Below are 16,513 nucleotides of genomic sequence, written 5' to 3'. Positions count from 1 at the left end.
CAGCCTTAAAACATTTCCCTTTCTACTCTTGACTCTTCCTGGTAAAGTAACTTTGAGTTCCAGCAGGAAGTTTTATCTTTAGGAAGTTTTTCTTTCTGAAGAACTGCCACAGGTGAAACATGTGAAGCATTATTATCATAGGAACCTTTTCTTACAGCATAATTGTGAATATTTTCTTGAATTACAGGAAAACACTTTCCATGGTACAGATGCTCAGCCACAGTGAAATGAGAGCAAGACTTAAAAATATCGCTTGAAAGAATAACTTAAGATGACGTATGTTAGCTGCTGTCCTAAATGACTACCCTCAGGCAGATCGAGATTTTTTATCTTCACTCAGTGAAGCAAGCCAGAGCCCACATTTGTATGCCTGAGGTTCTCTTAAAATAGTTATCTGTAAACATGTATGCAATATAAAACCTATTTTTAATAAAAAGCTTCATGAAATAAATTTCTGTGTTTCAATCACTAGTTTTCCACTTGTCCATGTAAGCGATGAAAATGTGACAAATATAAAGTAAGGCTGGGTTTTCTCTGCATATTGAAGGTTGGAACTAAGGTAATTTTGGTATCCCATTTTGGGTGGGTTTTGGGGGGGGGGCCATTCCTTTGGGCATGTGGGATCTTAGTTCCCTGACTGGGGATGGGACACACACCCCCTGCATTGGAAGCGTGGAGTCTTTCCAGCGGACCACCAGGGAAGTGTTAGAATCCTTTTTTAAAAGCTTGTAACTATAGATATAAGGAAATTAAATGGAATTATAAATTAAACCTTGGGAATGGCCTGTAACCAGAAAAGAACGTGCTTACAGATGACACAAAACACAGTTTCTGAAAGGAAGGTTTCTCCTGCTGTTTTGTGTTACCTTTTAGCAAATGGACTACACACCACCCCAGGATCACGTCAAACACAGAAGACTCTACACCCATGGCAGAATTCCCCCTCAAGGAGGCTCAAGCGATTGTTCCTTTATCTGTTTTAATGTTGCTTTTCTACAAAGAGTGACTGAATATTTTGAACATCGTCCACATCTATTTTTGAAGTCCCATTTGCTCCTTCCTGAATGTAGGGTGCTAAATTCTGCCACAGAACCACTATTGCATTACATTGATTACCCTATACCTGTTCACCCACACCTACTCAACTCACCCAATCACCACACTGCAACTACACATCTTTTTAAAATGGACATTTTGATCATGAAACTTCCCTGCTTTAACATTTCTGTGACTTCCCACTACTATTATAAAATGTTTAAAACTCTCACATTCCCTACAGGCCTTGCAAATCAGTACCTCACCTATCTCCAATTCATATGCTAACTTCCTCTTCTCATTGACTGCAGGATCCTGTTTATAACACTGCACTCTTCCCATCTAACACTGGCCACTTGAAAGCAGGGACCCTGTCGATTTACTTGATCACTGTATCCCTAGCATGCAGCACAATGCTGATTATTAGCGCGAACAATGAATGAATGAATGAATGCCCTATCACTTAGCTTTCTATACCTTCTCTCCACAAGAGAATATTACTCAGAAATTTGTATTGAACTGGTCCACATAAGTAACCCACTGCCCTATACCTGAAGAGTCTAATAAAAGTAATCAGTTTATATACAAGTTCAGTTTAAGGATTAAATAATTTATTTTTAAGAAATTTTGAACTGCTTGCTAAATTGTTCTTAAATTTACTTATTAATAACTTCTTCTTTAAGTTTCTCTGCAAGCAATCTCCTCTTTAGTAATGTTTGCTTCTCCTCTGCTGTCATTTCTGGTTTCTCTGTCATTTCCTTAAAAAAAAAAAAAAAAGAAAAATATTGGCTACAGCAGAAGATGGGTTCATTTGTCTAAAATTCCTAGCATACTGCCTTGAACAAACAGTAGAGCATTCAGTGAACTAAAGGAAAAAAAGCCACATATGGGCTGAGTTCCTTAAATTTCTTCTTTGTAAAAATCTCTTTAGAGAAGCCTTTTAGAGGTAGTGGCTAGGGTACTGATGCTGTTCTATGATAAAGTATTTCAAAAGGCTTAGGTAAAACAGCTGACCCTTCAGTGTTCAAAGCAGGGCAAGTAAATCATAAAATTGCTATAATTTCTACCTCACAAAACCCTATCAACCCTTTCACTGCTGAGAAAAGACTTACTTTTCTCAGTGTAGCAGTGCTACAGTCAGGGAGGCTACTATGAATGCATCTACAAGAGCACATACTCTGAGAATCCTACCCACAGATGTGCAAATTTTCATATACTAGAGCTGGCCATACCTCCACCTCCCCAGCAGGTTTTCCTTTCTGCTCCGAAGTTTGATTCTGCTTAGTCTTCATGTCCTTCCTCATGGATATCAACTTATCTCTCTTCTGTTTTAGATAGTGTTCCCGCTGGCGGAGCTCTTCTGTTCGAAGTGTTGATAAAGTCTGGGTCAAATGAGAGCAGGAACTATTTAAATTCAAGACTGCATAATAAGTGGCACAGATACCCGCTGACTGATCAGATTAGAAGCTTGAGTCCAAGACCATAACAAAAGCTGGGTGTCTATGGCCATTTACAATGTTTCTAGTACTTTGTCATTTGCTCATAGTTCTTAAAAAATAATGTTTTCACTTACTGCTATTGGTCCCTCCATGCTTGCATGTTCGAAGCCAGGAATCTTCAGGCCTTTTTGTGGGAGGGAAGAAGTTTCAGGCAACATTTCCAGCTTTCTTGTCAAAGGTTGGACTGATTGATTAGCAAAATGCACTTTAACTTCTGGCAGTAATTAGAGAGACCAATTAGAATATTATGAGAAATATTAAGTTATGCTAGATTTACCAAAATGAGCTAATGTTAATAATACTTAGGTTTTTTCTCTCATTCATTCACAAGCATTGGTTCAGTGCCTCTGTTGTGCTAGGCACTGGGTGAAAACAAATAAACATGGTCTGGGGCCTTAAGGAGCTTTAACTATGGTTTCTTGTTGGCATTTTGACAAATACCAAGCTCCTGCCGTTTGATACTATAGCTACAAAAAGACATAATTCTTGTCTAAAGATTAGAACTATTGTAATACAAGGTTGCCATATAAGCCAGGTAAAGAATCCACCTGCTGATACAGGAGATGCGGGTTTGATCCCTGGTTCAGGAAGATCCCCTGGAGAAAGAAATGGCAACCCATTCCAGTATTCCTGCCTGGGAAATATCATGAACAGAGGAGCCTGGCCAGCTACAGTCCATGGGATTGCAAAGAGTCAGAAATAATCTGCCGAATAAAGTGCACTAAAACCCCTTACTAACAGTGTAACTGTCTCAAACTTTGGCCTGCAGGCAAAAACTGTTAAAGTGACCTTATATTTGCAGAACAATTAATATAAAGCTACAAGTAGTATCAATAAGGTGTAAGTACATCCTAAAGATAACTATAAACCTACTAACATATTAAGAAAATGTAAAGATTTTAAAGTAGAATTTGGAAGCGGATATAATATGAGCACTCAACACCTTCCAATTATCTGGTAACTGTGCCAAGAGACTGGATTAACATGCTAATTGCTTTTCTGACCCATTTTTTATTATAAGGTGGAGATTTTAAAAACAAAACATTTTCACTATAATACATGGACTATGAAAGACAGCAAGTGAGAGCAAAGACTCACATAAAAATGATGCCAAGAACTAAAGGCATGATGGGAGAACATGATATACGTCTCTAAATGATTAAAAATCTTGCCAGCACAGAAAAACCAGAAATAGAACTTTGCATGAGCAAGAAATTTGCACAAGGACCACTGTTTAGCATGGGGTGAGCAGACTGACTGTAGGGCCAAGGAGGTTAGAGGCAAAGTTCTTCGGGCTCTTGGACTGAAAGGGAAGTTTCCATGAAAGATATGAGGCTGCCGTTAACACTCCAACCAACCTATACAGGAAGCTACAGGACTAACTATAACAGAAATGAAGATGAGCTTCATTCAACAACTTGGTCAAAATATGCAAAGTTAAAATGCCATTCACATGATAGTGACTTTAAGCAGAGATGGACTTGAACCACAGAGCTGAGTGCGCGGGGTGGGGTGGGGTGGATTCCAGGCACATAAGCATTTATATTCATGTACTTGTTCTGGACAGTTCCTGCCTTCAGTTTGTTGTCATGAACATCTTTTATATTCTAACTTGAACCTAGAGGAAAAAATGCCTGAGACCAAAATACTTAGCTTGTCTAATTTCTATGAATGGAGACTCGAAAAGCCAGCCAGCTTAAAAGAAGATCAACTGATCACTGGCAACCCTGAATCTACCGAAAAACAGAAGTCACCCATTTCTAGCAGGAGAAGGAAATGGCAACCCACTCCAGTGTTCTTGCCTAGAGTATCCCAGGGACGGCAGAGCCTGATGGGCTGCTGTCTATGGGGTCGCACAGAGTCAGACACGACTGAAGCGACTTAGCAGCAGCAGCAGCAGCAGCAGCAGCAGGAACCAAGAAAAGATGTGGGCAATGGGATAAGCAGGAAGCCAAACACCTTTATGATTCCTACCACGTTAGGCCTTTCTCTTGGGCTCCTATCACTTTGTATGCAGTGATTGCCTGGAATATCAGATATACTCATTTTTAAAAATAGAACAGTTTTTAAAACTTAAAGTCATTACTTTTAAAATTACCTTCCATTGTTTCTCTGGTTAATGTGCATAACTGAGATACAAATGGTTTGAAATTAAGTTTTCTATAGCTTAACAGTCTGATAAGCAAATATATTCAAATTATGTCAGACATGAGATTTGAACAGTACATGTACTTGTGTGTATCAGTCGCTCAGTCATGTGCGACTCTGTGACCCCATGGACTGTAGCTCGCCAGTCCTCTGTCTATGCAATTCTCCAGGCAAGCGTACTGCAGTGGGTTGCCATTCCCTTCTCCAAGGGATCTTCCTGACCCAGGAATCAAACCCAGGGCTCCCACATTGTAGAATATTCTTTACCATCTGAGCCACCAAGGAAGCCCCTACATGTGCTTAGGTCTATATAAAACAAAAAGTTAAATTTGGACCAGCAAATCTTAAAAGCACTCAAATCTAAAGCAGGTACTTTTACAGACATAATTCAAATGAGGTTATTCTACTCAGGGTGTGCAAACAAAAGAAAGTATTAGATTTGCTAAGAATCTAAAAGCACAATAACTTTATAAACCTGCTTCTGTTTCACATGCCCATTATTTTATCAACTAAGAATACAATTCCTTAAAATAGTTGATAAACATCAAGCCTATCTATCTCAATTATAAAACTTCTGCAAAGTGCAGAAAAATACAAGACTTGAAGTCAGAAGACCAAAGGAAGTCACAGTCTCACTATTTAAGAGCTCAGTTACTTTGGACATCGCTAAACTTGGGAGTTGGTGATGGTCAGGGAGGCCTGGCATGCTGCAATTCATGGGTTCTCAAAAGAGTTGGACACGACTGAGCGACTGAACCGAACTAAACTGAAACTTCCTTGAATTTCTTGTTTAAAAAAAGAAAAGTAAGGATCATAATATCTACCTCATGGAGTTACAGGGTTTTTAAATTGAGAAAAGGACATGTATCTAAAAAATGTAGAAATCCAAAATAAAAATGAGCTAAATGCATCATCATATTCAAGTTCTGCTTCAGAATTACCTGTCTTCTTATACAACAAATCAGGATACATATACTGGAAATGGTTTCCCACATGCTGAACAAGATCATCCACTAACATTTCCCACAAGGAGTCTCCTCAATTTTAGTTTCAATGACAGTTTAAGACTAAATTTCTGAACAAACTGGATAACTTTTATTTACTGTTAATTCACTAGGAAAATAAGTTAATATTATCTTTCCATGTTCAGCTTCTAACCCCACACATCATCTGATTGTGATAAAGGAAGAAAGTACCAAATGTTACATGACCATACCTTGAATGCTGTAGTCATGGCCTACAGGCTAGGGGCTCCCCCAAGGAATTTTGCTCACTGCTCTGGGTTCCAAGCTTCACTTAGAAATTTAGGGGCTACACCCTCTCTGTCAGCTGACTATCTCCTACAGGCAAACTCTTTAGCTAAATTCACAAAGAGCATTAAATACCAATGGCCACTGAACACGCCCTCACAGGGTTTTTGAAGCTGAAGCATGTATGAGAAAACAATACACTCTTTACAGTGTTTAAGTATTCATATTATTCAGAAATTTCAGTACACTTCAACCTTACCTGATGCTGGGTGTGCAAAATGTTCACCATCCCCTTGGGAATTATTCATTTTTGCCGTTTCATTGGCCTGCATCGGAGGCTCTTCTGTTTTGGCCTCTGATAACTTCAGGCATCAGGAACACAATTTAGAAAATATTTTAGATTAATTTTAAATAATTTACTACTTAACAGATTCAAACATATTAGTTTCAAAAATTACTGTCTACTAAAAAGAAGACTGAGCACCACAGAACTGATGCTTTAACTTAAAATTATCTAAAAAATACAATAGTAATACTACCAGTATTATGATATGTCTGAAGCAGCCACAAACTGATTTACAGCATACCTAATTTTATTGCACTTCAACTTACTGTCTTTACTAGATACTGTGTTTTTTTGTTTTTTCTTTTTTACAAACTGAAGGTTTGTGGCAATTCTGCATCAAGCAAGTCTATAGGCACCATTTTTCCAACAGCATTTGCTCACTGTGTCTGTCACATTTTGGTAATTCTTGCAATATTTGCAACTTTTTCATTATCATATTTATTATCATATCACCAGGGATCAGTGACCTTTGATGTTACTATTGTGCCTGTTTGGGGGCACCACAAATCGCATCCTTATATATGAGACAGTGAACTTAACAGACGAAAGTTGTGTGTGTTCTGACTGCTCCATTAACTGGTTGTTCCTTCTCTCCCTCTCCTCAGATCTTCCTATTCCTTGAGACACAAAAATGCTGAAATTAGGCCAATTAATAACCCTACAGCGGCCTCTAAGTGTTCAAGTGAAAAGAAAAGTCACAGGTCTCTTACTTTAAATCAAAAGCTAGAAATGATTACATTTAGTGAGCAGGTGTGTTGAAAGCTAAAACAGATCAAAGGCTAGGCCTCTTGTACCAGTTAACCAAGTTGTTAATGCAAAGGGAAAGCTCTTGAAATTAAAACTGCTACTCCAATGGACAAGATAGATAAGAAAGTCAAACAGCCTTACTGCTGATATGGAGAAAGTCTTAGTGGTCTGGATAGAAGAACAAGCCAGCCACGACATTCCTTTAAGCCAAAGCTTAATCCAGAGCAAGGTTCTATAAAGGCTGAGGGGGTGAGGAAGTTGCAGAAGAAAAGTGTGAAGCTAGCAGAGGGTGGTTCATGAGATTGAAGAAAAGAAGCTGCCTCTGTAACACACAAGCACAGGGTGAGGCAGCAAGCGCTAATGTAGAAGCTGCAGGAAGCTATCCAGAAGATCTCACTAGCAAAATTAATGAAGGTGGCTCAGTGGTAAAGAATCTGTCGGCCAATGCAAGAGACACAGGTTCAACCTCTGGATCAGGAAGATCCTCTGGAGAAGGAAATGGCAAACCACTCTAGTATTCTTGCCTGGGAAATCCCAAGGACAGAGGAAACTGGTGGGCTACAGTCCAAGCGGTTGCAAAAGAGTCGGACACAACTTAGTGATTAAAACAACAACACTATCAGCAGATTTTTAATGTAGATGAAACTGCCTACCACTGGAAGAAGATGCTAGGACTTTCGTAGCAAGTGAGGATAGGTCAATGCCCAGCTTAAAAGTTTTGCTTCAAAGGACATACTGTCTTATTAGAGGCTAATGCATAATAAGGCCCTTAAGTTCAGTTCAGTCACTCAGTCTTGTCTGACTCTTTGCGACCCCATGGACTGCAGCATGCCAGGCCTCTCTGTCCATCACCAACTCCCAGAGTTTATCCATACTCATGTCCATTGAGTCGGTGATGCCATCCAACCATCTCATCCTGTCGTCGCCTTCTCCTCCTGCCTTCAATCTTCCCAGCATCAGGGTCTTTTCAAATGAGAGCTCTTTGCATCAGGTAGCCAAAGTACTGGAGTTTCAGCTTCAACATCAGTCCTTCCAATGAACACTCAGGACTGATCTCCTTTAGGATGGACTGGTTGGATCTCCTTGCAGTCCAAGGGACTCTCAAGAGTCTTCTCCAACACCACAGTTCAAAAGCATCAATTCTTCAGCCCTCAGCTTTCTTTATAGTCCAACTCTCACATCCATACATGACTACTGGAAAAACCATAGCCTTGACTAGACGGACCTTTGTTGGCAAAGTAATGTCTCCGCTTTTTAATACGCTGTCTAGGTTGGTCATAACTTTCCTTTCAAGGTGACTTCATGGCTGCAGTCACCATCTGCAGTGATTTTGGAGCCCCCCAAAATAAAGTCTGACACTGTTTCCACTGTTTCCCCATCTATTTGCCATGAAGAGATGGGATCTGATGCCATGATCTTCATTTTCTGAATGTTGAGCTTTAAGCCAACTTTTTCTTTCTCCTCTTTCACTTTCATCAAGAGGCTTTTTAGTTCCTCTTCACTTTCTGCCATAAGGGTGGTGTCATCTGCATATCTGAGGTGATTGATATTTCTCCCGGCAATCTTGATTCCAGCTTGTGCTTCATCCAGCCCAGCATTTCTCATGATGTACTCTGCATATAAGTTAAATAAGTAGGGTGACAATATACAGCCTTGACGTACTCCTTTTCCTATTTGGAAGCAGTTTGTTGTTCCATGTCCAGTTCTAACTGTTGCTTCCTGACCTGCATACAGGTTTCTCAAGGCCCTTAAAAACTATGGTAAATCTATTCTCCCTGTGCTTTATCAGTGGAAGAAAAAAAGCCTGGATGATAACATATCTGTTAACAACATGGTTTACTGAATATCTGAAGTCCACTGTTGAGACCTACTCCTCCAAAAAAGAAAAAAAGATTCTATACAAAATATTACTACTCGTTGATAGTGCACCTGGACATCCAAGAGCTCTGATGGAGAGGTACAAGATTCAAGTTGTTTTCATGTCTGCTACACAGCTCATGACACCAAAGCTAAAGCTCTAATACTTTGGCCACCTGAAGCAAAGAGCCAACTCACTGGAAAAAACCCTGATGCTGGGAAAGACTGGAAACAGGAGAAGGGGATGACAGAGGATGAGATGGTTGGATGGCATCACCAACTCAAAGGATGTGAGTTTGAGCAAGCTCTGGGAGATGGTGAAGGACAGGAAGACCTGGCGTGCTGCAGTCCATGGAGTCTCAAAGAGTCAGACACAACTGAGCAACTGAACAACAACACACAGCTCATGGATCAAGGAATAATTTCAACTTTCAAGCCTTATTCTTTAAGAAATGTATTTCATAAGGCTACAGAGGCCATAGATAGTGATTCCTCTCATGGATCTGAGCAAAGGCAATTGCAAACTTTCTGGAGAGAATTTACCAGTTTAGATGCCATTAACAACCTCTGTGATTCATTGGGAAGAGGTAGAAATAACAACATTAACAGGAGTTTGGAAGAAGTTGATTCTATCCCTCTTGGATGACTTTAAGAGGGGTTCAAGACTTCAGTGCAGGAAGTAACTGCAGATGTGGAGGAAATAGCAGGAGAACCAGAATTAGAACTGGAGCCTGAAGATGTGCCTGAATAGCTGTAATTTCATGACAAAATTTTAACAGTCAGGGAGTTGCTTCTTAGGTATAAGCAAAGGAAATGGTTGCTTGAGGCAATCTGCTCCCAGGGAAGATGCTGTTGAAATGACAACAAAGGATTTAGAACATTACACAAATTTAGTTGATAAAGTAGCAGCCAGGTTGGAGAAGACTGATTTCAATACTGAAAGAAGTTCTACTGTGGGTAAAATACAATCAAACAGCACTTCATACTACAGTGAGATTGTTCATGAAAGGAAGAGTTAAATACTGCAGCAAACTTCACTGTTGTCTTATTTTAAGAAACTGCCACAGCCATCCCAACCTTCAGCAGCCACCACCCTGGTCAGTCAGCAGCCATCAGCATAGAGGCAGGACCTTCCACCAGCAAAAAAATTACAACTTACCAAAGGCTCAGATGATGGTCAGCATTTTTTAGTAATAAAATAATTTTTAATAAAGATATGTACATAATTTTCAGACATAATGCCATTGCACAATTAAAAGACTACAGTTTAGTGTAAACTAAATTTTATATGTCCTCAGAAACCAAAATACATTTGTGATTTATTGTATTATTATCTTCACTTTATTGTAGTAGTCTAGAACCAAACTCACAACATCTCTCAGGTATGCCTATATTTCCATTTCTAAAATAAGATGCTGCATTTAAACCAAAGAAATCATTTAAATCTTGGAAAGAACTAAGTAAAATAATTCATTTTCCCATAAAAATAGGAAAATCCAATCGCATGTAACTTTTTAGGTAATTCATGGATACCTATGTCATAAGTCTCTATATATGCTGAGTGATGTAAACACAAGGACCGAAATTATTATCAGCTCTACTTTAGTGTGTTTGAAAGTTCCCATTAAAAAAAAGTCTAAAAAAAAATCATATGCCCCTAAAACATATTATATTCAAGAATCCTGATATAGTTTATTTATAAATCAGAAAGTTAAGACGGTCTTCTTCTTTTTTTTTTTTTTTTTTGCCACATCATGCAGCTTGCAGGATCTTAGTTCCCTGACCAGGGATCGAACCTAGGCCCACAGCAGTGAAAGCACTGAGTTCAAATCACTGGACCACCAGGGAATTCCCAATACTACTGTCTACTGATACCAGTTTTGAATAGTTTCTGTTCTATATTCTTATATTTAAAAATAGTATTATCTATGAATTTCACCTGCACTTACTGAAAGGATAGTTAGTCAAAGAGAAATAAATCCCCTGTAAATCCTAAAAATCTCTCTTCTGCTCTTCATTGGGTACCTTGGAGTAAAATAGGTTTTTTCAAAGACAATAAATGATATAAGCATGAATCACAGTGATTGAGGAAAAAAAAAGGAAAATGACTATCAAGTGACTGAGAATTAGTTTATATTAGGTTTCCCTCTCCCTTTGGGGAGATTTGGGAAAATGTGGATAGAGAGGCAGCTAGAAAAGGGGGAAGGAAAAAATAAATATTAGCTTCCCTCACCTCAACAAGATACATGTTTAATTTTTCCTTAGGAAGAATCAGGCACTTTAGGGAAGAAGTTTTTAATGAAAGAACAGTACATCAGGAAATGTGAAACGGAGTCATTCTGCTTTAAGCTAGCAACGTTAAAGTCTACGGGGACCCCCAATAGTAACTGCAGCTGCTGTTCCAAAACAGTAAAGGAATCAAGGCTAGTGGGGAAGTCAAATATTTTCTTAATCTTCTTTTATTCATAAACTTAAGGGGCATTTCTATTAAAATTCCCCCAAATATGAACAGTATTAAGTTTTTTTGGAGTGAATAATCTCATTCTTCACTGAGAATTTAAAAGGCTGGTCATTGGACAATTATAAAATGAATAAAAAAGTATAAATGCTCAGAACCGCCAAGAAAATATGAATACTCTAAGGAACTGTGTCATTTCACCTAAGCTTAAACTTGAACAGAAATCCTAGGTGTGAACTTAAGGGATAACAGCAATGAAATACTTCTTTATATTAGTATGTTTTATAGGCACCTGCTTTTTTCTCTTCCTTTCTTCCTCCTGGTCATACTCCTCTTTTGATTTTCTGAAATACACAAAAATAAAGTAGAAAAGTAAAATTTCTCTTTTGGTCAAAGAACAAATATTCAACAAGCAACATGCTAACCAAAGCGTACAATATGTGCAAGGAATTTTGCAAACAAAGATGGAAATAATCAGGCTTCACTTAAAGCAGCTTACAATCGAGAAAGATATACACAGACATAAACAGCATAATATGGTTAGCTACATAAAACACAGGTTTACTCATATCCTGTGTGAAGGACTCCTAGCTGAACAAAATTTAACAGGTTTGAAATTCTAAACCCAAATCTGAATGGCAAATTCCATGAATATGGACTCTGATCTCTTACTTTAGACAGATCAGTTACATGTCCCCTGATAAGATCCATTTCTCTCCTCATTTTAGTTTTCCCATGGCAGATGAGCTATCACAAAGCTCTCCTGATGCCCTTACACCAAAGCCTTCTCATCTTTGTAAACTGCTCACAAAGGCCATCTGATTTAGGAAAATAGACAAGTCAGCTCTCTTACATGTCCATAATTAAGTTCCACTGTTTATACAGTAGCACACCCCCACCAAAAGCCTACAGAAAATAAAATCTAAAAGTACAATACTGATCATGTTTCAAAGCACCAATCAACCAACAGAAGCAACCAGTGTAAGTCAAAACTAAGTGTCTTCTAAACCAACTACCAAATATCCTGAACTCTTCCAATCTGTAAACTCAAAGCTCTCTGTGTTGTCTCAGGCTCCTATATACCCTTACGTGGCACATAGGAAAGGAGGACATGGCAGGAAAGGCCTAGGTTCACCCACACATTTGCCTCCCTCCCCACTCACTCAAATCCCCTGAAATGAAGGACTAAATCCTAGAGCTCCTGCCACAAACTCCCACTAGGCCCATCCTTCTAACCACTTCCCCTCCTGCTTTGGAACTGTGAACAAGTTGGGAAGGTGGGAGGACCACAGGATGCTATAAGATTGTCATGTATGTGGTTAGAATGGAGAGCCAGGGCCCCTAAAGGCCAAGGTTCCACTGTGCAGGGGACATAGCAGCTGTAGGAATCCTTTTGCCTTAAACCTATACATCCCCATAGACTTAAATATTACATGTTGCGATTGCCCCTCCCTTCTCAAACTCCCATAGAGGTCAGGGGACAACAGGCTTTAGGGGAAAAAAAAAATTCCCTTTACTGGACTGCACATTTCATGCCAGGCATTGGTCTGACAATCACATAATAGATAAGAAAGTGAAAGTCACTCAGTCATGTCCAACTCTGCAGTCCACGAAATTCTCCAGGCCAGAATAATGGAGTGGGTAGCCTTTCCCTTCTCCAGGGGATCTTCCAAACCCAGGGATCAAACCCAGGTCTCCCACATTGCAGGCAGATTCTTTACCAGCTGAGCCACAAGGGAAGACCATAGATAAGTCAGCAAATAGTCAGCTATTTGGTCTGTGGAGCCTGGATGTCCAGCCTCCTACCATGAGACACCTGGCATGAGCCTCCTCCAATGCCAAGATCCAGAAGCCATGCAGTCTCCTGCTCAGCTCAGGCCACACAGCCCTTCCAAGCATCAGGCTGCATCCACCGCACCTTGTTTCCATTGGTGCTAGTTTCCTAGGCCCATGATGGGAGTGGAGGAAGACCCTCCCATTTGGGCTGATATGTCCATTAAGAAATGTAATACATACATAGTCATAACAAATAAAATGATAAATCATGTTCATGGACTGTAGGAAAGAATTTAGATTTTATGTACAGATCATATTGCAATGTTATTAATGATCCATTCAAATAATTAAAGAGGATACCTAAGAACTTCTTTCAGGATTTTCATCTCTTCCTGTTCAAGGTCACTGACCACATCAGAACCATCTGTTAAGCAATCAGGTAATACACCTGTTCAAAACCAGAGATCACACAGGAGAACATCAACTCAACTGAAAACATTTTATTTCTCACTATTCTAGTTCATCAAGAAGTACCAAATAGTTTATTAAGATCTATCACTTAAAGAGTAAGTTTTATGCTATTATGTTTTATTATCTTTTTGACTATGGTCTTTTTAACTTTTTCTTCTTTTAAGGAATCAGCTCCACAAACAAAACAAAACAAAAAACCTCACAACTGTACCAAAAAATGACTCTTGGTAACCATGTATTGTCTGTTTAAAATAATAATAATATATGATAACAGAAATTAATTAATATAATCTATTGTCTTCCATAAACATATACTACACAGGACATACCAATGAAATTAACAAGCTCCTAATAATGAAACTATGCTCTCAGAAGTATTATTTAAAAGGGAAAAGAGTTTACAAAGCAAAATATAAAATACTTTGTTAATTGAAACAGCATGTTAACACTTTTCATTCATACTACAACATATGCTACCAAAAGAGCCCAGCTTACTACATGCATAAAAGCATGGTGCTAAGCACTTAAGGGGAATATAAACATGAATAAAACAGTCTCTGCTCTCAGACCTTCTATTCAGATAGTGGGCTAATAACTATAAACTAGGGCAGTACCAACTTTAGCCCAAGGCAGAGCAATTCACAGCAAGTAATTTTAAGTATTGGTTTAATTTACTTTATTACCTATATCTTCCTGATAAGCAGGTAGATGGTAATAAGTGTTCTGCTTTTATCTATAATTAGTATATTCCCAAAACGTTAACAGTATATCCCCTAATTTTTACCTTTCATTTCTTTATCCATATATGATGATGGGATTTTGGATCTGTTCTAAATTAAAGTAGCTTTATTATTCTAATGCCCTTGATGTTTAAGTACATTTAAAATTAAACTTTTCATTTTGAGATAATTGCAGATTCACATGCAGTTGTAAGAAATAATACAGAGATGCTATGCACTCTTTACCGTTTCCCTCAATGAAACATCTTTCAAAACTGTAGTATAGTATCACAACCAGAAAACTGACTTCTATATAACCCACCGATCTTAAGTGCATTTTTCCTTAGTCAAAAGCTATATAATTAGTATTCTCCTATTGATCTTTCTAAGGAAAATTTTAAAAACTAAGGAAAGAATAAAACAACAGTGTGCAATACTTCAAAACCATCAAAATATTGCTCTGATTTGCACTTGCCCCAAATTCTTTGATAAGATACAACCAGAATTCTGAGAGCCTTTGAATTTTTCTCACACAAACAGTCTGCAGTTTTGAGTACAATCCTGGATTTATGTTAAGTGAGATACTTAAATACAAGTATTAAAAGTTCTGTGGCAAAAACTAAGCATTAGTTTTTGTTTAAATGTAACCAAACTGTCCCACCCTGCAGTTTGACTGCAGCAGCATTCCACATCATTCCCCTGGTCCTCCCTTGCTAATAGAAGCCATCTGTGTGCAGCTGCTGCTGCTGCTGCTGCTGCTAAGTCGCTTCAGTCGTGTCCGACTCTATGCAAACCCATGGACAGCAGCCCACCAGGCTCCCCTGTCCCTGGGATTCTCCAGGCAAGAACACTGGAGTGGGTTGCCATTTCCTTCTCCAATGCATGAAAGTGAAAGTCGTGTCCTACTCCCAGCGACCCCATGGACTACAGCCTACCAGGCTCCTCCATCCATGGGATTTTCCAGGCAAGAGTCCTGGAGTGGGGTGCCACCAGGCAGCCAAGTACTTAGAGGAAGGTCCCAACCCCACCCCACAAGAGTGAGTCATGATTTAAGCCAATCACCATGGTCTCATTCCCCCTGCGAGAGGGTTTATAAAGCCATGTGAATCGAATCCTAACCAATAGGACCTGAGAGGAAAATTCCTAAGGGGCTTCTATGAAAGTGTGGTCTTGCTTATAAAAGGAGACGTACAGGAAGAAGTATTGCTTTTCTTCATGAGATATTGTTGAGTGTGCACTCAATGATGCTCAAGTGCGATCATGAGAGAAGATCCTGAGAATGGCAGAGTCAAAGTGGAAAAGTGTGAGGGTCCCTGAAAACATCACTGAGCCACCAAATGAACCAAGCCTGGACCTGTCTTCCTTCCCTTCCTCTACTTCTGGTTCTGTGAGATGATTGCTTAGGCCATTTTCTCTGAGGTATTCTGCTAATGGCAACTTGAGGTACCCAGCTGATACAAGCTATGGTTACCTGTTCTCTTTTAATTAAAATCTCCTTGTTTCCAGTTAAATTCTAAAGACTGCAGAGTGCCATTATCAAGCTTCCTATTTCTTTTATCAAAAGGTCCCCTAAAGCAATGTGAAATAGCATTAAGTAATTATTCAGATTCTCTATCCTATAGGTCAGAATAAAAAGCCTAGTTGCAGGAAAACACAAGAGAAAAGGATCTTATGAAGCAAACCATGGTAGACAAACCAAGAGAAAGAGACTGTTTTCCAAACTTTACACAAAAGCTGCAGTTCAGTGTCGAGCATTGTTAAGGGTTAGGGTGGTATTATCTCCACATCAGGGACAACAGTCTTTCCTGCTGTGAAATGCATTTTAGAGAATAGATATGATGGTGGTTGGCTCTAGGGGTGTGGTCTTTACTCACTTCAGACAAATGAGAGGAGAACCCACAACAGTCTAACCCACAATAGACCCTCCAACAGTCTAATGTTTGCCGCATAACAACAGAAGCCCTATTGCTGCATATTCCAGAACCTTAAAAGCAAATAGTACAACTAAACTATAGCTCTAATATGCTCAAGAAATAAACAAAGAAAAGGCCCCACTGCCAAAACATTAGAGAGTATATAGCCATGATAAGGAATATCTGTGGCAATCTATTAAGCAAAGGAACACACAGGTATTAAGGTCACTAGAGTCCAAAATGGGAAACTTAGATATGCATCTGGGTTGAAAAAGAGATAGTACAGTAACAAGA

At 39.0% G+C, this 16,513-nt stretch overlaps 1 protein-coding gene across 2 annotated transcripts in view; it reads right to left on the bottom strand.

Moving 5' to 3' along the window:
* Positions 1 to 721: 721 nt before the first annotated feature.
* Positions 722 to 16,513, bottom strand: part of CFAP36 (cilia and flagella associated protein 36) — a 31,183-nt gene continuing 15,391 nt past the window's right edge. Inside the window, exons 5-10 of one of the 2 annotated variants that reach the window (XM_040224873.1) lie at positions 13,477 to 13,564; positions 11,633 to 11,684; positions 6,192 to 6,294; positions 2,609 to 2,748; positions 2,268 to 2,417; positions 722 to 1,793 (exon numbers count right to left, since the gene is read on the bottom strand). In XM_040224873.1, the coding sequence (XP_040080807.1) occupies positions 1,692 to 1,793; positions 2,268 to 2,417; positions 2,609 to 2,748; positions 6,192 to 6,294; positions 11,633 to 11,684; positions 13,477 to 13,564 (635 nt within the window). In that variant the 3' untranslated portion in view covers positions 722 to 1,691. The remainder of the gene's footprint in view (positions 1,794 to 2,267; positions 2,418 to 2,608; positions 2,749 to 6,191; positions 6,295 to 11,632; positions 11,685 to 13,476; positions 13,565 to 16,513) is intronic. The other variant, XM_040224874.1, reaches the window with a different exon arrangement.

The sequence above is a fragment of the Oryx dammah genome, unplaced genomic scaffold (assembly GCF_014754425.2).
Source record: "Oryx dammah isolate SB20612 unplaced genomic scaffold, SCBI_Odam_1.1 HiC_scaffold_25, whole genome shotgun sequence".
Lineage (NCBI taxonomy): Eukaryota > Metazoa > Chordata > Mammalia > Artiodactyla > Bovidae > Oryx > Oryx dammah.
Note: the sequence above shows the minus strand (reverse complement) of the source record. Positions and strands in the feature narration are given on the sequence as shown.